At 48.6% G+C, this 19,875-nt stretch overlaps 8 protein-coding genes across 8 annotated transcripts; 5 read left to right on the top strand and 3 right to left on the bottom strand.

Moving 5' to 3' along the window:
• Positions 1-780: 780 nt before the first annotated feature.
• N7469_006972 (putative serine/threonine protein kinase (Nrc-2)) lies at positions 781-2,854 on the top strand (the record flags this gene model as incomplete). Its single annotated transcript, XM_056645890.1, has 4 exons — positions 781-1,645; positions 1,702-1,875; positions 1,933-2,058; positions 2,121-2,854. 4 exons carry the CDS (start codon positions 781-783, stop codon positions 2,852-2,854), a joined length of 1,899 nt encoding a protein of 632 aa, XP_056499331.1.
• A 1,089-nt stretch (positions 2,855-3,943) lies between these two features.
• On the top strand, positions 3,944-4,637 carry N7469_006971 (DASH complex subunit DAD3 family protein; the record flags this gene model as incomplete). Its single annotated transcript, XM_056645889.1, has 2 exons — positions 3,944-4,183; positions 4,377-4,637. 2 exons carry the CDS (start codon positions 3,944-3,946, stop codon positions 4,635-4,637), a joined length of 501 nt encoding a protein of 166 aa, XP_056499330.1.
• A 430-nt stretch (positions 4,638-5,067) lies between these two features.
• Positions 5,068-6,370, bottom strand: N7469_006970 (mitochondrial 37S ribosomal protein uS5m; the record flags this gene model as incomplete). Its single annotated transcript, XM_056645888.1, has 3 exons — positions 5,068-5,285; positions 5,340-5,940; positions 5,981-6,370. 3 exons carry the CDS (start codon positions 6,368-6,370, stop codon positions 5,068-5,070), a joined length of 1,209 nt encoding a protein of 402 aa, XP_056499329.1.
• Positions 6,371-6,796: 426 nt separating this feature from the next.
• Positions 6,797-8,389, top strand: N7469_006969 (tRNA (uracil(54)-C(5))-methyltransferase; the record flags this gene model as incomplete). The annotated part of the gene is made up of 1 exon (XM_056645887.1): positions 6,797-8,389. The coding sequence occupies one exon, from the start codon at positions 6,797-6,799 to the stop codon at positions 8,387-8,389; it is 1,593 nt and encodes a 530-aa protein (XP_056499328.1).
• A 408-nt stretch (positions 8,390-8,797) lies between these two features.
• N7469_006968 (actin-related protein 3) lies at positions 8,798-10,333 on the bottom strand (the record flags this gene model as incomplete). The annotated part of the gene is made up of 4 exons (XM_056645886.1): positions 8,798-9,679; positions 9,781-10,139; positions 10,215-10,237; positions 10,299-10,333. 4 exons carry the CDS (start codon positions 10,331-10,333, stop codon positions 8,798-8,800), a joined length of 1,299 nt encoding a protein of 432 aa, XP_056499327.1.
• Positions 10,334-11,280: 947 nt separating this feature from the next.
• Positions 11,281-12,853, top strand: N7469_006967 (threonine aspartase 1; the record flags this gene model as incomplete). Its single annotated transcript, XM_056645885.1, has 5 exons — positions 11,281-11,396; positions 11,463-11,662; positions 11,719-12,606; positions 12,659-12,772; positions 12,828-12,853. 5 exons carry the CDS (start codon positions 11,281-11,283, stop codon positions 12,851-12,853), a joined length of 1,344 nt encoding a protein of 447 aa, XP_056499326.1.
• Positions 12,854-13,594: 741 nt separating this feature from the next.
• N7469_006966 (TFIIH/NER complex subunit TFB4) lies at positions 13,595-14,796 on the bottom strand (the record flags this gene model as incomplete). The annotated part of the gene is made up of 3 exons (XM_056645884.1): positions 13,595-13,673; positions 13,795-14,677; positions 14,751-14,796. 3 exons carry the CDS (start codon positions 14,794-14,796, stop codon positions 13,595-13,597), a joined length of 1,008 nt encoding a protein of 335 aa, XP_056499325.1.
• A 1,780-nt stretch (positions 14,797-16,576) lies between these two features.
• On the top strand, positions 16,577-19,202 carry N7469_006965 (UNC45-central domain-containing protein; the record flags this gene model as incomplete). The annotated part of the gene is made up of 2 exons (XM_056645883.1): positions 16,577-16,657; positions 16,764-19,202. 2 exons carry the CDS (start codon positions 16,577-16,579, stop codon positions 19,200-19,202), a joined length of 2,520 nt encoding a protein of 839 aa, XP_056499324.1.
• Positions 19,203-19,875: the final 673 nt, after the last annotated feature.

Raw genomic sequence — 19,875 nt, 5'->3', positions numbered from 1 at the left:
AGTTTCATATCTGGAGATATGGATGAGGAGAGACAAGTGTATCTCTCCATCTTCTCCGCACCACCGCAAGTCCAACGAGGCATTGGCCCATCATCACGTGGAGTATGGATTCAAAGATTGGATTTCCAACAATTGCAAGGATTGTCGAAAAGTCGCCACCGGAGTTCTGTTTTATTCTTTTCCTATTTTATTTTTCTGCTGTACCACAATGTACTGTTTTGCGGTTTCCTTTAGAGGATATGTCGTTCTGTGTTTGTAGAACCCTCACTCATTGTATACCTGAGCCTCTCCCTCTCTGTGTGTCGTTCATTTAGTTCAAAAACAAACGCCTGTTTTATTTCCTGCTGCGCCAATAGAAGAAGAATCTCAACCCTTGCGATCATTGCAATCGGGTGACTAATCAAAAAAGGCCTCCGCGTCGGTCTCCACTTTCAACTTCCAACTCCCCTTCCCTCTTTCGCCTTCTCCAATCTACCCTCCTCTGCTTCTACTTTTTGCCTTTCTTTACTTGTTGGATCATAAAATGCAGTCTCGCGAATGAGTACTGTATACTGTGGCCCTTGAATTTTCATTCTTTTAAAGGGTAGTTAGCCCTCGTTTCGACGAACCTGGCCTGTTATCATTCGCCCCCCTCCCCGCGATTGTATCCCCAGTCCGGCTTTTGCACATCCCCGCCTTTCCATTTATACTGCGCAACTTTCGTTTCCGAGTTCAATTTTTTGCTCTCGGGTAAAAGTCGGCTGTCGACTTGATACTCCGATTATTCTACAGACATCTACAATGACACAGCTATTCGCATCCAGCCCGTCGACCATGACGAACGAAAAGCGCGGAAATTTCCCTGGCCTCTCCCTGCCAACCCGAAAACACTCCGGCGAATCTGGCCATTTGCCTACTAAGATCAAGAACTTTTTCCGGATCAATAGCTCAAGTAGCCATTCATCTCATGGCGGAAGTCCCGTCGGGAACGACCGTGAACGCGAGAAGGATTCGCCGAAGAATGATAAGGACAAGTCTACCTTCAGACAATCAAGATTTCTCCCTACAATCGGTCGCAATCGTTCAACAACCGTTGCTAGTGAAGGCAATCCTCTAGATGACGGTGTTTCGCCTACCGCTACCGCAAATCCCTACTTTGCCCACCAAGGCCAACCCGCATTACGGCACAGAAATGACGGCTCTGCTCCATCCTCGCCGCCCGATACTCCCGAGTTGCAGGTCACCGGGGTATCCGCAGTGGAGCAAGCAACAACTGCCAACAAGGAGGAATTGGCACGTAAACTTCGCCGTGTGGCATCTGCTCCCAATGCCCAAGGCCTGTTCAATAGCCAAGGTGATGGGCGTCCCCAGGCATCTGAGATGGGCAAGGAGCCCCTTGTGGAAACTTCTGGCCCGGATGGCACCGTTGGTCTCCCTGATGGCAAGGGAGGAGTCTTGGCTGTGCCCCCGATAGGTGTCGACAGCAAGATTACCGGTGGCGAGGATGCTCCCTTCCGCCGCACCTACAGCTCCAACTCTATCAAAATACGCAATGTTGAGGTTGGTCCTGCAAGCTTTGACAAGATCAAGTTGATTGGCAAGGGTGACGTCGGAAAAGTCTATCTCGTTCGCGAGAAGAAAACAAGCCGTCTATATGCTATGAAAGGTAGGTCTAGTTTATTATTTTCTATATCCCTGTCACATATACTAACTTGATCCTAGTGCTGAGCAAGAAGGAGATGATCAAGCGCAACAAGATCAAGCGCGCCCTTGCCGAACAAGAAATTCTGGCAACAAGTAACCATCCATTCATCGTCACCCTTTATCACTCCTTCCAATCCGAGGACTACTTGTATCTCTGTATGGAATACTGCAGTGGTGGCGAGTTCTTTAGAAGTATGCCTTCTTTCCCCCGCAACGCCAAAAGAAAGCGCATATTGACCTAGAATCTAGCTCTTCAAACACGCCCAGGGAAATGCATTTCTGAGGATGCTGCAAGGTTCTATGCGGCCGAAGTCACTGCTGCATTAGAATATCTCCATTTAATGGGTTTCATCTACCGTGATCTCAAGCCAGAAAGTATGTGTCTATTCAAAATAGACGATATGCCAGGATAAATATGCTAATGTGCTCTCTCTTAGACATTCTTCTTCATCAGTCTGGTCACATCATGCTTTCAGATTTTGATTTGTCCAAACAGTCTGGTCCCGGAGGTGCTCCTACTATGATCCCCGGCCGAAGCGGCGGCAATTCTTCTGCTGCTTTGCCCACTATTGATACCAAGTCGTGCATTGCCGATTTCCGCACCAATTCCTTTGTTGGCACCGAAGAGTACATTGCGCCTGAGGTTATCAAGGGTTGCGGACATACTAGTGCAGTTGACTGGTGGACATTGGGTATTCTTGTCTACGAGATGCTCTACGGCACCACGCCTTTCAAGGGCAAGAACCGAAATGCAACATTTGCCAGCATTTTGCGTGATGAAGTGAACTTCCCCGAGGGGTCGGGTGCGCAACAGACTTCCACGCTATGCAAGTCTTTGATCCGCAAGCTGTTGATCAAGGATGAGACTAAGCGTCTTGGAGCTCGCGCTGGAGCATCTGATGTCAAGACACATCCCTTCTTCCGATCGACGCAGTGGGCTCTGATTCGCCATATGAAGCCGCCTATGATCCCACACCAGGGCCGTGCCGGTACCGACACTGTGAACTTCCGGAATGTCAAAGAGAGTGCTAGTGTTGATATTGGTGGCACCCCTGCTGCCAAGATGCCTGGTGTTCCCATGGACTCTGGTCTCGCGACTCCCAACGGCGAACTGAATGATCCTTTTGAAGAGTTCAACAGCGTTACACTTCATCACGAGGGTGATCACTAAGCAGCATCTTCTAGCATCTGAAGCCCACTGTATTTTTTTTTTGTTTTCTCTGTTCCGTTTCTTTTCTCTTCATCTCCCAGTATAATAAAGAGGGAGGGATCGCCGCCTGGGCATCGGCTTGATGACGATCATGATGCATTGACGATTGCATTTAAACTGTTACACTCCATTGCCACTTTCTGTCGGATGTCTACCGTGTTTCAGAGTATTCTGGAATCGTTCTATGGCCGTTTCTTCCTACTCTATGCTCTCTGTTCTGGCCATCTCGCTCTTGCATTTTGCATTCCTGTCATCACCAAAAGACCTTGGGCTTCTTTGATATCCTTTTGCGACTTCGTTCTTCCCACTCCTTCCATCACGATTCAATGCTCGTTTATCCTTTGATCTATTATTTAGTTCCTCTTATCTCGCTGGAAGCTGCGCTATACATCGTTTCTCTTCCTTTTTGCAGCGGCCGGCGTTTGGTTCCCGTTGGCTTTCCTTGTTTTTTTGGACTATCTGGTTATTTGACACTCGTCAGTAGTTCTTCTTGAAATTTGGCGTGGTATTCTCTATCAACGAAGTTCGGTTCTATTTCTGCTGTTTTCTCAAATTGATCTTTTCTGGATGTATTGGCACCTGGTCTTGTTTGAGGTTTATGTCAACTAGAAATATAAGAGAGTAGTAATACATTCGGAGGTTCATTGGTATTACGGCGCCCCAGTTGACTGTAATACTAAAGGTAATCGTGTCCGAGGTTTTTCTCGTTGCGATGTAGCCCACATAGTCACTTTGTGTCTAACTATCCCTGAGTTCCCGCACTATGGATGCCCCGTGATTAATCCAAACAATCCAGTTCACAACATTCAATTTGGAATTGCTGATCATATGTGGGCATTATACAGACTAATCCCATTGGTTTTATTTCGTGACAAATACCACTAAAGCTTGACCTCAACCCAATCAGCTTCGGGTGCACTGGGCATAAAGCACAATTCGGCCCGATTAGCGGGTTATCAACAAAATCCCCCCCGCATCGAACTCTCCGCCATCCTCTCCTCTCCAAATCGCTTTGACTACCCAAAACTACGCCCAAATCCTACAAAAAAAATGTCTGCATTCGCGCAATCCGACGATCCTGACGCCGAGGATTTCTCCTACGTCTCCCCCGAACCAGCGACTACAACTCCTCCAATCCCGCCAGAGCAGTCAACAAGCTCCGACGCAGAAGCTTCCCACGGCCGCAATCGCTCGAATAACCCATTGCTAGGAAATGAGCACGGAATTGTCTCGGAATTGGAGCAGGAAGTTTTAAATGAATACTCTCGTCTCCTACGAAATGTCAATCAGGTACGTGGGCGATCGGATTAGCCCTAATCTCCTACGCGTTCAGACTCATCTCAAAACTTTGCTCCATCTATTTGGTCCCCGTCTCTCTCTCTCTCTCTCTCTCTCTCTCTCTCGCTGTCTCTCTCCACTGCCCTCTCAAATATAGTGTATTTTGTGCCCTAGCTGAGCTAACCCTCTTTATTACTTGTTTTAGCTCTCGGATAAAGTAGGCGACCTTGCTGGCTCCCCGGCCTCTATGACTTTAGACGGAATGCGACTTCTTGAACGCAAGACGGCGACGGTGTGCACGTTACTCAAGGCTAGTGTCTACAGTATTGTTCTACAACAGCAAATTTGGAATGAAAATGAGGAACATCAGCAAAATCAAGAAGACGGTCAACAATATGAGGATCAAGAGTATCGGAATATGGGTTATGAAGGGGATGAAGGTGATGGGGAAGTCACTTTCCAGTGATTTTTCAGAGCTGCAGGACTGTTAGTTCTCGGATATCCGATTGATCTCTTCTTTGCACATACATACATTGCTTCGAAGAGGAGTTGGTGTTTTTTTTTTATTGCGTATACCCTGGTTTTATTATTGGTGGATTGGCGCGTTACCTGGATATAGTGGCATGGTTAATGATGACCAAGTTGAATAGGGCAAAAACTCAGCAAGATCTTGGTCGATGGTACAAATACAATCTCAAAATTCAATGATAAGTGTTCCAAAAATGTAATACGCAGGTTTGATTGAAGAATTTGCATTCCTTTTGAAATATGGGCAATCGATATAAAAGTACATGCAAAAGACAAGGAGAAGAGAAAAGATAAAAAATAAAAAAAAATTATATACACGCCGAGGAACAATGGACGAACTGACCGCTTGTCAGAATGCAATGTCTAGCCTAGACCTTCCCCGCGTAGTACACCTTGCGCACATCGACGATCTTCTTTCCGCGAGCCCGAGCAACTTCCTCCGGGTCGCGCTGGCTCATCAATGCCTCGTAGGCGGCCTTGACTGTGTTCATCTTATTCCGCGATCGGTTCACCTTGGCGGCAAGGTCGTGGATACCGGCGGCACGGCACATTTCATAGATCAAGTGCTGGGTACGGAGACCAAAGCCTGGGTATTTGTTAGTAGTCGATAACGGGACATAGGAGAATGCGGTCAACATACCAGGAGGACGGTGCATCAACTGCAGCTCAACAGCTCCAACCTTGCCGGTGACATCACCGAAGATGGTACGGTTTTCATAGCGAGGGACGGGTTGCATATTACGGATAGCGCGGTATTGCGACTGGATTTTCGCATCGGCCGCTTCCTCGGACTTGCCCTCGCCAATTCCCAACAAACCGTTTCCATTGCCTGCAACAGACAGACGGTAGGCACGGCGGACTTTACCAAGACGAGTTTGGTTCACAACACTGTGGGACACCAAAGTCTTAGTGCGAAGTTCCCGCACTTGACGCTCGGTATAACCAGTGGCCAGAAGGAGACTCTTCAAGGCATCAGTCAACTCCTCAGCCTCAAGTGAGCGCTCCTTCTCTCCCTTTTCCGCAGCAGATTTCCGCTCTTCTACACGGGGCTCGTCAATAGTCTCGCCAGGGCCAAAGAGATCCGGCACGAGAGCGCTATGCGGGTTCAGCTCGTTCTCCTCCTTGCCTTCCGTTAATCGCAAAGACTCGGCGAATCGCACGAAATCAGATGGCTTAATATCTTCATTTGACTCTGCAAAGAAGCGGCCAAAGTCCTCGACGAATTGATCCTCCGTCTTCAGCTTGAAATTGTAATCCGAGTTCGATTGGGGGGGCGCGAACATTGCGGTCGATGCCGGGCTCAATAACGGAGAAATCGTCGAGATACTTGAATCGATATGGGTCGGTACGGCGGACGGACTGCTCAGACAGATCCTTTGGATCGATAGCGGCCTCACCAGCCTTGATGGCCTCCATTTGAGCGGCCGAGTACTCTTTGGCCAAGTGGGCCTTTTCCTCCTCGGTATACGCCTTGAAGTCTTCAGGCTTCAATCCCGACCGAGAAGAGGATTCAATCTGATTCTCGGGACTCTTAACATTGGGGAACTTGGGTTTCCGGTTGGTCAATGGCGCTGGAGTCGAGTGGAATTGACGACGAGGAACTCGCGTGCCGGGGGTCGCAGTTCGAGAGAAGCTGCAGAACAGACATCTTGCCGGCCGGGCAAGACTCATGATGAATGAAGAGAATATTATTGGCTCGTCGGCCAGTAACACGCCAACCACGAGCTCAACAACGAAAAGGAATAAAGAATGAAGGCAATTGCAACACGCAAAACAGTCGGCGGAAGAGCGACGCCGGGAGGAATTTCTTGCTCGCGGGCGGTGAGTAGTCATCCAATCAGCGAGGCGGGAGATCCGTTGCTAAGCCCAGGTTTAATTTTATGGAAATCGAACTTACTTTTTTTTCTTCTTTTTCCTTTTCTGCATTTTTACTTGTCGCACATGTTGGCTGTCCGTCTGTCTATCTGGCGACTGCCTTCTTTTGGATCTAATTGCTTACGTCCGTTTGTTCGAATTCAACAAAATTCAACTTCCGCATACAATCATCCACCAAGACACACTCCTCAACGCCCTCTTATAACGCACTACACAGCCAAAATGAATCACCAAAGGAAACCGTTCGACAGGAAGCGCAAGAAGGCTAAAGTTGAGCGCAACAAAAGCAGTGGGCATGACGATGTTCTACTCGCGGATGTCGACAAACTCCTTCGCCCTAAGTCCACTGAAGATCAAGCCAATGGCGAGAAAACCGCACCTACTCTTCCTGAGAGATTTACTGAGATGGATGTGACAATTACCATGCTTTCTTCGACTGGGGATGGCCTCGCATATGACCAAGACTTGAACCATGTATTCGTGGTGCCATTTACAGTGCCCGGCGACAAGGCGCGGGTCAAAGTGGTGCGACATGAACAATCCCACCATTACAGTATGACCGATTTCCTGAGTGTGATTGAGCCTGGCCCAACAAGAGACGATTCTTTGATTAAGTGTCAATACTTCAGTAAATGCTCTGGCTGTCAATTGCAGATGATGTCTTATGAGGACCAGCTTGCGCACAAGCGCCGTATCGTGGAGAAAGCCTACGCCAACTTCTCTGGTCTAGTTCCTCACCTTGTTCCTGCTATTGAAGAGACATTCCCATCCCCTCTACAATTTGGATATCGTACGAAACTCACACCCCATTTTGCGCAAGGTGGTAAACCCAAGATGGATGAGGAGGGAAATCCCCTCCCGAAAGAGGTGCCTCCAATTGGATTCACATACAAAAACCGAAAAATGGACATGGATATTGAAGATTGTCCACTTGGAACTGACATTGTGCGACGTGGGTTGAAGAGCGAGAGAAAGCGCGTGGCTGAGAATATTGCTTCCTACAAGAAGGGCGCCACGCTACTAATGCGTGAATCAACCACTCGCATTGCCAAGGATACACCAGGCGCAAAGTCAAAGGTCAAATATATTCCCGGGTTGGTACCCGCCAAGGGCTCTGATTCTGGTGACCTTATCACGATCGAGGAAGATGATTACACCGTGGAGAAGCGCTGCGTCACTGATAACAACGCCACCTCTGTTGAGTATATCGATGACTATATCTTCAGCAACAAGGCAGGCGGTTTCTTCCAGAACAACAATTCGATTCTGTCCGGTTTCACCGAGTATATTCGCTCAAAGGTATTCCCTCCCGGTAACGACCAGGATGCTCAGCCCATCAAGTATCTTCTTGATGCATATTCCGGGTCGGGTCTCTTTACCATCACCTTGTCCCCTCTATTCAAATCTAGTCTTGGTGTCGATGTTGCAGGAGATTCCATCGTCTGTGCCCGCGACAATGCCCGCGCCAATGATCTCCCCAATACCGGTTTCGCTGCCGCTGATGCAGCTGTTCTCTTCAAGGATGTTCCATACCCGCCTGATCAAACATTGCTTGTCATCGATCCACCTCGCAAGGGCTGCTCTGATGATTTCCTTCAACAATTATTGGACTATCGTCCTCGCCGTGTTGTGTATGTGAGTTGCAATGTGCATACCCAGGCTCGCGATGTTGCGGTCATGGTACAAGGTGACGAAAAGCGCAATATCCGATATGAAATTGAAAGCATCCGTGGCTTTGATTTCTTCCCTCAAACCGGACATGTTGAAGGAGTCGCAATCCTCAACCGGGCTACGTTCCCTGAAAAGTCTAAGTAAAATTGGACTCTGATGTCCAAGGATAAGCATTGTTTTTCTATGCTTTGACTGAACATATTGCATTTTAATGGCGTTGTACTATACTTTTAGGTAATCCCAGAATAAAAAAGGGGCGAGGGAGGAGAAAAGGAGAATTTTGGCATTTTCAATACGCTTCTGAATGATAATATAAAAAAGGGGCTAGGAACTAATCTCCTTCTATCTACTTGGGGACCAGACGTACTAGTAGCATACTAAAAACAAAGCGCTGTGCCGCCCACTTTGGATCATGCATGACCAGGACAGGGGCAAGGAGGAATTGCGTCACGAGTGATAAAGGAAAAGGTGATGAACTAACGGACTATGAACAAAAGCGTCCAGCGACACCAGGCTGATAAAGACGACGATAATAAAAGGGAGGCTTTGGTTTTAAGAGCTTCCAGGACCGCCAAGCAGTGCGAATCTCCGCACAATACTAGGGCCAATCTCATCATATTCAGCCTTAGTGTGGCAGTAGCTTCGGAACTCAGGTGTCTGACCCAGCAGGCTACCTCCGAACCAGGGTCCATGACGCTGGCGCTTGTGTGTCACAACTGCGACATCCAGGCCACCACTCCGAGCACCACCGCTGCGAGCCTCGGAGGCGCGGATACGATCATCGACCAGATGACGGATGTCACGTTGTAGACGACGACCAAAGTCCTTGTACAAGGTGGATCCACCGGACAGAACAATGTTCTTATAAAGTCCTCGTCGAACATCAATTGGCGAGGATTGGATAACGCCATCAACAACATTGGGGAGTGGGGTGAGGAAGTCGGACGAATAGATTTCGGGGTTAAAGAAGATCTCCGGGGCGAGGAAACGCTCATAGCCAATATCGATCTGTACGCTGCGTCCATTCGGCGAGTTCACGGTGTGCTTGAGGAGACGGTCGGGCTCACGGTCGTAGCGAGCAAACTCCTTGACGATATCAGGGCTCACGTAACAGTACTCCTCCTTTACCTTCTCAGCGGTCTTCAAGCTGCTGTCCGGCTCACCGCGGTCTCGCAGCAAGCTCTGCACGAAGTATGTGATGTCTCGACCAGCGATAGGAATGCTCTTGATTGAAGATCCAATGACATAGCCCTCCGCTACAGGAATAACGTGGGTGACACCATCGCCGGAATCAATCACAGTTCCGGTGAGAGATCGATCGGTGACCTTGGAGGAGGTCCAAGACGCGGCGAGGGCAAGCACGGCTTGAACGGCAATATAGAGACCAGCGCAGTTGAAAGATTCGAACATGATCTCGGCGGTATTTTCACGGTTCTCGGGGGGGGTTCAGTGGCTGACATCAGGCTCCAATGTTAGTCTTCCAAATCCTAAATCGGCATGTTTGCTGCCCAGGTTTTGTTGAATGGCTTCCTTACGGGTTCGGTGAGGAGGAAGTAATGGTCTTCGGGCTCGACACGAAGGTACTTAAAAATAGAATTCGACCAAAATCGCTCCATGTAATCCCAGTTCTCGATCTGGCCGTGTCGGATGGGATAGTTGACGCCATAACCGGGGCCACTACCAGCGGCCAGAGCCTCATCACCGATGAAGAAATCCAGGTCCTCGGTGCCACGCTTTGCGGAAAGGTGTGAGCTGCCACCACCACCGCCTGACAGGAAGGATGGCTTGTTCGCGACGGCAGGCCGAGCACCGGAGCTTCCAGCGCTCCCAGCACCAGCCTTGGTTGCAATGGCTGTTGGAAAGACGAAGGAGGGAGAATCGTTACCGGCGAAACCTAAGATAGGTCAGAGTCATGCGCTTTCGAGTATTCCCAGATATAATATCTCAATTCTAGACATATAACACCTACCGAGCTTGGAGTAACCAGTACCGCTGGAGAGAGTCGTGTCAGCATGGGGCTCAATTCTGGGGAGAGTAAGGGATAGGAACTGACTTGTCCATGACAACGGCTGGTGTTTGAGAGGCCATGGCGGGAAATTGTTCTGCAAGCCAATCCGAATACAAAGGAGAATTGCAGGTCCGCCGTAGCAGGAGAGGGGGGGAATGAAGTCAACCGTGGCGGAGCTCTCAGGCAGACAAGGCGGGGAGTGGATGACTAAGGCCACCAACGTCATGTGCCTAGAAACATTTGAATCGTCTTTAAATCGTGACTATACGAGAGGTATTCAATTGAGATAAAATAGAAAGAGACCGTATCAATTAATTGGTCATTGTGATAGGGAGGTTGGATGATATATCACTCCAAACCCCTATTATATCGATCTCCCATCAAAGCTGAAAATAGATAGATAGATATATATCTACCTATCTATCTACCTATCTATCGCTGGACGTTGTTTCATTAACAACTTTTTTTCAGGCTGATCCTTCAAGGAAGTTCCTTCACCTCCATTTACATCTAAATAAGGAAGGAGCGAATCGCGACGATGCTGGCCGACGAGGAAAGAAAGGCCCTTGTTTACCTCATGTGAAGAGAGCAAACATCCATCTGTGACCATCTCTTCTCTTTCTCTTCCTCTTCCTCTTCCTCTTCACCCACATCACTCTCGCTTTCACCTAGTCATACGGACCCATTACGCCTAGCTACAGGCTCGTCTTATTTTTCAGTCTTTATCACTTATGAGCAGCGACGTCTCGCATGTCCTGACAACTCTATCATTTCCTTCAAACTATCTTTTCCGTTTCGACAAATTCGTTCACTACTCTTCGCTATTCGCCATCAATTCCTACGACTCAATTGACGCCCCGATTTCCTAGATCGGTGCGTAAGAGAAAGAAACCGAGTCAAGACCGACTATCCGCCCTTATACAATTCCTTCCGGCAGCTGTCTTACTCGACGTGGATTCTCTCTACCCCGACTCTCGCCAGGCGTGAGCTCATCTTACGTGGAATCCACGTACAACGCACCGCTATCATGGCCAATTTAAAGCGCGCATCAGGAAGGGACGACTTATGCGCAGTTTTTGTTCATGCCGGTGCAGGATTCCATAATCTTGATAACGAGTCAAAACATCTCCTAGCCTGCAAACAGTACGTGATATTCAAGAACGGAAAACTGGCAATGCAAGCCAAGATTCTAACCTGATCGCAATATAGTGCTGTTAGAGCCGGCATGGTTTTCCTACGAAATGGTGGAACTGCTGTAGATGCCGTCGAAATAGCCATTGCGTCGCTGGAAGATGCCCCAATCACCAATGCTGGATACGGCAGTAACCTCACGGCGAAAGGTGTGGTCGAGGGGGATGCTTCAATTGTTGATCATTTTGGCCGCAGTGGTGCTGTTGGTGCTGTACCAAGTAAGGCACCCTGTAAAAGTTGAAAGGGCAATGCAAGCTAACCTACCTACTGATAGATGTGAAGAACCCCATCATGCTCGCTCGTAAGGTCTATGACCAGTCATCCAAGCTTCCAGGACTGGCTCGTGTACCGCCTAATCTTTTAGTGGGAGAAGGAGCCACAGACTTTGCCTGGACTAATGGAGTCGCTATCGTTCCAGACGAAGTGTTAATCACTCCCGCGGCACACGAACGTTGGAGAGACTGGAAGCAGGAAATTACCGACTGGGAATCCATGAATTCGATGCATAACAAGACACCCGAAGAAAAATATGACCCCTGGACACGCCGTTGTGTTGATCCCGTCCTGAGTCGCGTCGGACGAACTTTCTGCGACCAGAAGTTGCAGGCCAAGGTCAAAGCCGAGCTTGCTTCTATGCATGACGCCGTCGAGACATCCGAAGCAACCGGACTGGACCAAGGTATTATCGTGAATGACCAGCCTCATATTGGGAAGGCCTTCCAAGGCGCGTATGAAACAGCAGCTTCGGAAGAGGAGGTTAATGAATGCAAATCACGTCACGATAAAGAGCCCTCCTCCGGTGTATGTGAAAATGGAGGTGATACTATTACCGACACAGTTGGTGCCATTGCGATTGATCGATACGGAAATATTGCGGCTGGCTCTTCTTCGGGAGGTATCGGCATGAAACATCGCGGCAGAGTTGGTCCTGCTGCTTTGATTGGAATCGGCACACATGTCATTCCTGTTGATCCTGCGGATCCGGATCAGACTGCTGTCGCTTCGGTGACTTCGGGTACCGGTGAACATATTGCATCCACCATGGCAGCAAGTACTAGTGCCCATCGAATCTATTACAGTCAAAAAGCCATCGGAAATGGCGAGTTTGAGATGGTCACCGAGGATGAGGCATTACAGTCCATGATTGTCAACGAGTTCAGCGGTAATCCAACTCTATTTCTGCTCAATTCCGATAGAAGCTGATATACCTATAGGCCATGCTGCGCTGCTGAACAGTGAAATAAAAGGCTCGATCGGTATAATGACGGTCAAGAAGACAAAAGATGGCATCGCACTATACTTCGCTCACAATACGGATTCCTTTGTCAGTACTTGTTCTTATACCAACGTTAAAGAGTTGCCTACTAACATTTCTAACTACAGGCTCTAGCCTCTATGTCAAGCAATGATAAATTACCTGCCGCTCTCATGTCACGTAACCCCAGACGTCACCAGAAAATCGCACGTCAAGTTGCGCAGGGTGGTCTGATGATACGGCCTCGTCAATATACCCGGCTATGGTACGCTTATCTCTCATCCCCTTGCGAAGGAGGCCTGGTAGTGCTAACCTTTCCCCCCGACAGTAATCAAACCGCCCCAAAAGAGAAGAAAGCACGGAAGAAGAGATTCTATTCAAGCCAAGGCCCTTATTAGGCCGCAATGACTTTGCTATATGATCATTCTTAGAGGTAAAACCTGCGGCTCTCTCATTTCTTCCGAGGCCTCGTCATGCCTGGGCATGTCTCGCGTCCTCGAATTTCCATGTGTCATATCCTTTGCACAGCGACTGGTTCAGCATTAATTTAGCATCTCCCGATCATTCATATTTCAGGTTGGAGTTGGGGCTTTTGAGGGCACAGGAAGCAAAAATCGACAGCCAAGATCCCGCAGTGGAGGATGGTTGAAGATGGTGAAATGTTTGCACATGCATTTTCCAGGTTCCTAGAAGCTCTACGTATCCTATATCAGTTGCCTGTCGTTTCGTATGATTTTGTATCCATATTTTCATGTAGATAATTGATTGGTTTTTTGTTTCCAAGGTATGATTTTGTCCTCGAATCCAGCGAGAACAGGCAAATTTACGAAACAAAATCTTCCGTCCAGTATGCTCCTTCGAACTCAAGCGCCACTCCAAAGAAAACAATGTCTTATTAAGGCCCAGGCGTAGGCGTGGACATGGGCGTTCCAGCCGCTGAAGTCCCGTTGGCCCGCTTCTTCTTCTTCTTCTTTCTGGGAATAAGCGCAGGCTTGGTACCATGATCCCCAATATCCAACGCAGCCCCACAAGTCAAGCACTCGTTATTGGGGGGGCGGTTCACAGAAAATACTTAGACAGATAGAGCAGACGTACCCGATATCCACGACCCGACGATGACAAAAGCAAGCGGCACGGAAATCCACGTCTACCCGAGTAGGAAGCACCAGATGCCGACGTGAGCGTTGATCCGGCAAAAATGCCATCATTAAGTATTGCAGTAGACCGCGTGGTTCGGACAGAGCCATGTACACGCCCTTTGTAGCGTCGCAGGCTTGTTGTAGGAAGACTGCGTCACCGCTGAGTTTACAGACATCGATAGGGATTTGAAGACGTTGGCACGCGAATATACTGTTCATCACAGGGATATACTGGTGTGCAGAATCACTCGAGCCACTGACAGAAACAATGAGGATACGACTTTGAAGTCGTTCATCCTCATTTGCGGCGGAGGGTCTACCCGAGCCGGAACCTGTACCCGCACCTCCGTCTGCGGCGGCGTCTTCGAGGTCTGCGCCGCCGTGTTCCTCTGCCCAGGCGATTGTGCGTCGATTGATGTGGCTTAGGGCGAGGGTGAGAGCGCCAGCTAGCATGGTTGATGTATTCCCCCGCACATCATTATTGCTTGTTGAGTCCATTAGGTCTTTGAGGTTCTTTGTGACTTGTTCTTCGACGAGGCGGAATGGACGGTATTTGTTCGTTTGAGATGGGATGGAACCATTCATGGCGAGGTCGCCGTCCTGATCGGTGGTGGGTGTGCCGGATGAAGATGCTTCATGCTGGGAGGGATATAGCCATGCTGCTTTTTGACTGTGTGAGGCGACGATTGCTACTTCATTTGCGTAGTTGCAGGCGAGGTGGGCGTTGATAAAGACGAGGATGTTCGCGATAGCTTTGGATAGTGGGAGAGATTGGTCTAAAGCTGCCCAGGCATGGGGGTTGGTGTCGAAAACGATAGTAAGAAGAGATGGTGCGAGATCTTATAATTATTTTTTTTAGTTCATTAGATCGAATTTTGAGGGCCTATAATGACCGCAGCAAAGAAGACGAACCGGTAGTTCCAAGGTCATAGTGCTCGGAAGCATCGACGGAATTCATGGTGCTATTATTGGTGGATAAGGGTGGTTTTTCATGATGAGGCTCAAATCGGTGGTATTGAAGGGAATACAAGCTCGGGTGAAAGCTTGTTCCTGTCGGATGAGCCCTCCGCTGGGATTTTCAAGAATGAATTGGATGTCTGCGGATCAGCCACCTCGGCGGAGGAGAGACAGCTCCGTGATAAGCGCGGTCACGGGCGATAAGCCAGTCAGTGCCACAGTACCCTAGAAGGGCACTGACTGAGCTGGGTACTCTTCCATATTAATTAGTACGGAAGGTACTTAAGACTGATCAAAGTACCGTGCTACCCAAGTTCATTAATGTACTCTGGGCTGTATCTGTTGAATGGTTGGCGGAATTGTATTTTTTCATTTGACTACATATACTACAGCAGTGCATAGATGAGATTGTCTTGGTAGTTTGACTAGCTTGTTCAACATACAGTATCCATATTACGAGGCATGGTGTACTATGTACATAGCATGATTTAGTTTAACTACGTGTCGAAGTACATAGATCATGGTGCTCGGCACATACTCCCAACAAATCGGATCTATGTATTAAGCATATTGCACCTAAGTCTAATACTTTAGTTACTAGCTCGATATAAGTATAGAAATAACGACTAGAATAGTAATACATCACATAACTATGTATCTCCGATCCACTCGAACGTGGCTGCTAAAGGCTCTGGTTAGTGGACAGAGACTATGTAACGTTCTGCAGACCACTGCCGAGACAGTCCCACCAACTCGTCATGGCTGCGCCAAGTCAAAATGGTTGAGATCAAATAACGGCTCCTTACATGCCAAGTGTGAACACTTGGCGGCCCTCTTGGATCTACTGGAAATCATAGCCCGACAGACTGGGGGAGAAGAAGATCTTCAGAAGCTATGACAGCTTGTACTCCGTATGTCGGAGACTGGAAATAAGGCCCGCGCTACGCGGCGGTTCCCTCGAATGAGAAGCGAGAAGGTTCCACATGCTCGGCCCCCTGGAAAGCCCCGATTGTCGGTCAAATGTACCGCGTTGAACTCATCCGTCGATGTAGTGTTCCTACGGGGAAAGGGAGCCGGAGGGAGGACCGTGTCGAAGGGGAGTATGTAAATACAGAATGATCAAAGTATCAGAGAGGAGTAAGTTCTTATTTGCATTGAATTCAAAACCACCAGATGGCGGTGCAACGTGATAGAACGAACGGATGTGGTTGGTCTTATCACACAGATGAGGGCTGGTTTGATAAAAGAAAAGAGTCCAATGACTCCATGGAAATTGAAATCCAATCGTATTGAGATGATACCCTTTCATGCCGAGGAGCGCCTCCCGCGGGGTTTGATTGGCAGGGCGTATTGTAATTACCAGGTATCACAGCCATCAGGACTATTGAAGATCCAGCATGGATTGATTGATTAGTAGTTAGTACGGAGTACGAGTAGATATTCTCCAATCTATTCCTTTCCCTTCCACTTCTCTTTCATTTTTATTTCATTTCCTCCTCTCTATATATTTTCCACATCTTATCACCCCCTTTTCTCAATCTTAAGAATTCCTTACTTCATACCAATTTCTCTGCAGTACAAACCCCTCCGCTCCGCGTCTCCGCCACTCCGCCTTTCCGCCTTCCCGCGCTTTCCCCTCCTCACCTTCGAAATTTTGATTGGGAAAAAAAAAGTGTCCGCACATTTTCCCTACTTTCTCTTTCTCGAACTTTCGAATTCCAAAAGACCAAGCCTTTCGGAATTTGTTCTCCGCAGATTGCTGTTCTCTCAGCAACCCTGCAATGGTCCAAGCAACGGGCGAAGAGCGCGCTGCACACCTGGCACGGGAGGCTGTTGAGTTGGTCGATGCTGGCCATCGAGAGGTACGAACTATAATTTATCGCCAAAGTGAACTCACATTCTGTGCGAACCCTTAGATCATCTCCATGCAGGCTGACTGACCATATCATAATTGGTTTTCATTATTAGGCAGCCTCAAGAAATCTCAGAGAAGCTCTTTCCATTGCCCCCGAAAACTCTCAAGTTAAAGCCGCCTTTCTCAAAATCCAACAGGAGGAGGAAAATGACCATCAGCTGCTGAGCCTTTGTCGTCGTTACACCGCCGGTCGAGATGAGTCCGCCGGAAAGGAAGCCGCTGCTTTTCTTCGCACGGACGGCCTGAAACCACCAGAGAACGTGGCGCTAGAATCGTTGAAGCTGCTGTTGGGCGAGCAGGCACATGCCCTCTCTGAGATGCAAGATGAGATCATCTCCGGGCTCGTACGACAAAGTGTCAGTGTTCGACAATATTTCTCCACTCAGCTTCAGATCTCAGTCACCACCTTTTTCGATGAGATCTACGACCGAGGTGATGGCGCTGCAGTATGTTTGGACACTGTCGTGCTCGATCCTACCGTATGGCCATCCGAGAGTAATCGGTCCCACTGCGAAGATGAGCTGTTTCAACTTTTCCTAGCCAAATTGATGGAGTCAGGCCACGATCTTGATGGTCGTTCGTTGAAAGGAATTACACGATTGCTCGCGGTTGACGCGGAGCGACTTCAACACCTGATCGATGATGAAGGATTCGAGGTGATTCTCACCTCACTGGATAACCGATTGCCGCTGGACGTGCGTAGTCAAGCAACGCTAGCAACAGCCAAGTACCTTGAGGTCTCCAAGGATGCAGGTGCGAAACAATTCTCAACCTTGATCGCGGTCATGATTTCCAGGGGTCGTCTAGACGATCTGATCATCGCATTTTCGGCTGTCGCGGCTGTATTTCCGGTGGCCCCAGCTGCTGCTGCCAATGTTTTTCTGTCCGACGAGTTTATGAACGCGTTGACCCCATTGGCGACGCGAGATGCGAAGCGTAGGAAGGTTGAGGTTTCCGTCCTGGAGCTCTTGAACGCAGCATGCATCAACCGCCCGTCCCGCGAGACAATCTCCAAAAACTTCTCCGAATGGCTTTCTCACACTTTGACTAATGGAAGTGACGAAGGATCTGAGCTAGCGGCCGTGGTTTTAGCAAAGATACGGGCATCCGAGACAACCAAGCCCGAGGAAAACGGTAAGGTCCAGGAGGAAGACAGTGTCTCTGAGTTGGTCGAGCGATTCAAGGGACTGATGTCTGAATCCAAGGTCGAGAACATATCACACGCTATTGAAGGTTTAGCCTATTCTTCCGTCAAGCCCTTCGTCAAAGAACAACTCGCCAAAGACCCGACATTCATGCGGGACTTGGTCACGATTCTAAAGAAGCATACTACCGACTCCTCTTTACTCTACGGCGGCCTCATGATCATCTTGAATCTCACGAAATTCCTCCCCAACCTTTCCGACGAACAGAAGAAAATGGGCCAGTTGAAGGACTATGCGGATGCATCTGCAGGGAAAAACCAACCAAAATCTAGCCCAGACCCTCTAGATCAAGATGAAATGGTGCTTTCTCGATGTGGCCTTGTCATTGATGCTGGTGCTATGTCTCTTTTGGTGGACTGCGCTCGACTTGCTATGCCTTCCATCCACGATCTCACAGCTAAGATTACCCTCGCCTTGGCACGTGTTCAGAAGTCCCGAGGAATCCTCGCTCAGCAGGGCGCAATCAAGCTGTTGCTCAGTCTGGCGATTCCGAAACAAGGTAGCCCAGCCCTGGCAAATGAAACGACTCGAAATGCGTCTCATGCATTAGCCCGAATTCTTATCTCCGTTGATCCCTCGCACGTCTTCCCCTCGTCCGGCTTTCCCCAAGTCACTTCCGCCGTACGACCTCTACTTTCCCTGTTGTCTTCACCCGAGACCGCTAGTTTCTCCGTGGATCAGCCTCGTGATCTACTTCCAGTCTTTGAGAGCTTACTCGCTCTGACCAACCTTGCATCCTATCCACATGATGAATCCCCGGCTGAACTTACCGTTCGAGAGGGATGGTCCGCAGTCGAGGATCTTCTTTTATCCAGTAATGCTCGTGTCCAGCGGGCTGCGTGCGAACTGATCTGCAACCTGATGACCTGCGAATCTGGAATTGTCAAATTCGCCGATGGCTCGAAGCGAGCCGCACAGCGACTTCACATTCTCCTTGCTCTGACGGATGCAGATGATATTCCGACTCGACGAGCCGCCGGAGGAGCGATTGCTATGCTCACGGAATATGATGCGGCTGTGGCGGCTGTCCTAGACCGAGTGCGGGGCGTCGATCTCTTACTGGGGTTGTGCCAAGAAGACGATGATTCCCTTGTTCACCGCGGTGTCGTATGTGTGCGCAATCTTACCTTTGCGGCGTCCGGTGACATTGGTGCTCGTGCCAAGGCCGCTGTCCGGGCAGCCAGCGGAATTGATATTCTGACTGCGTGCCTCAAGAAAACCAAGAACCCGGCGGTGTTACAAGCTGGTGTGGAGGCTTTGAAGCCACTAGTGCAAGACTCGCAGTAGCATGGGACCTTTTCATCCCTCTAGTGCATGAGACTGCTTTTTACTGTACAGCTGGTTGCTAGGGGATTCACCGGTGGAGTTTAGCTTTTTCTGTTTATGATTTTGATTTTATCTTTTATGCCCCCCATTTGATCATGAGAATGTTCTCCGATTTAGCGACTTTTTTTTTCTCTTTTTTCCCCCCCTTGTTCTTGATTTATGCTTGCTTTTTCTTTGTTCTTTAGGGAATACGGGGGCGTTTCTTGCTTGTGATGGCGTATCATTTTCCTAGCATCCCATTCATTCGGATTATGATAGCGAAATGAAATAGAAGTATGAACAACGAAATTTCGAATTGCCATCAATTAATCCATTGTGTACAGTACAGTACCTACTACTGTATATGATAAAATAAGCATTCTGGATGAGATGGTCCGCAAGGAAGATCGAATTGCATCATTGTACTGCCACGTTCCATGCTGCACTGCAGCCTGGCAGTGAGTATACAGTACATCTGTATGATATCGTTAGTACTAACTAGTTAGCTAGTGAACAGTGCTGGAATATGTAGTTTGTATGAAGGTACCTAAGTACCAGTTAAATTGGGCAGAAAAGTTAGGCGATGAATGTATGTTAGACATCGCCTTATGACGAACATCTTTTCTTTCTTTCTTTCTTCCTCTTTTCTCCCCCT

The sequence above is a fragment of the Penicillium citrinum genome (genome assembly GCF_028827155.1).
Source record: "Penicillium citrinum strain IBT 23319 chromosome Unknown utg000006l:1.0-3011923.0:1.0-3012962.0, whole genome shotgun sequence".
NCBI lineage: Eukaryota > Fungi > Ascomycota > Eurotiomycetes > Eurotiales > Aspergillaceae > Penicillium > Penicillium citrinum.
Note: the sequence above shows the minus strand (reverse complement) of the source record. Positions and strands in the feature narration are given on the sequence as shown.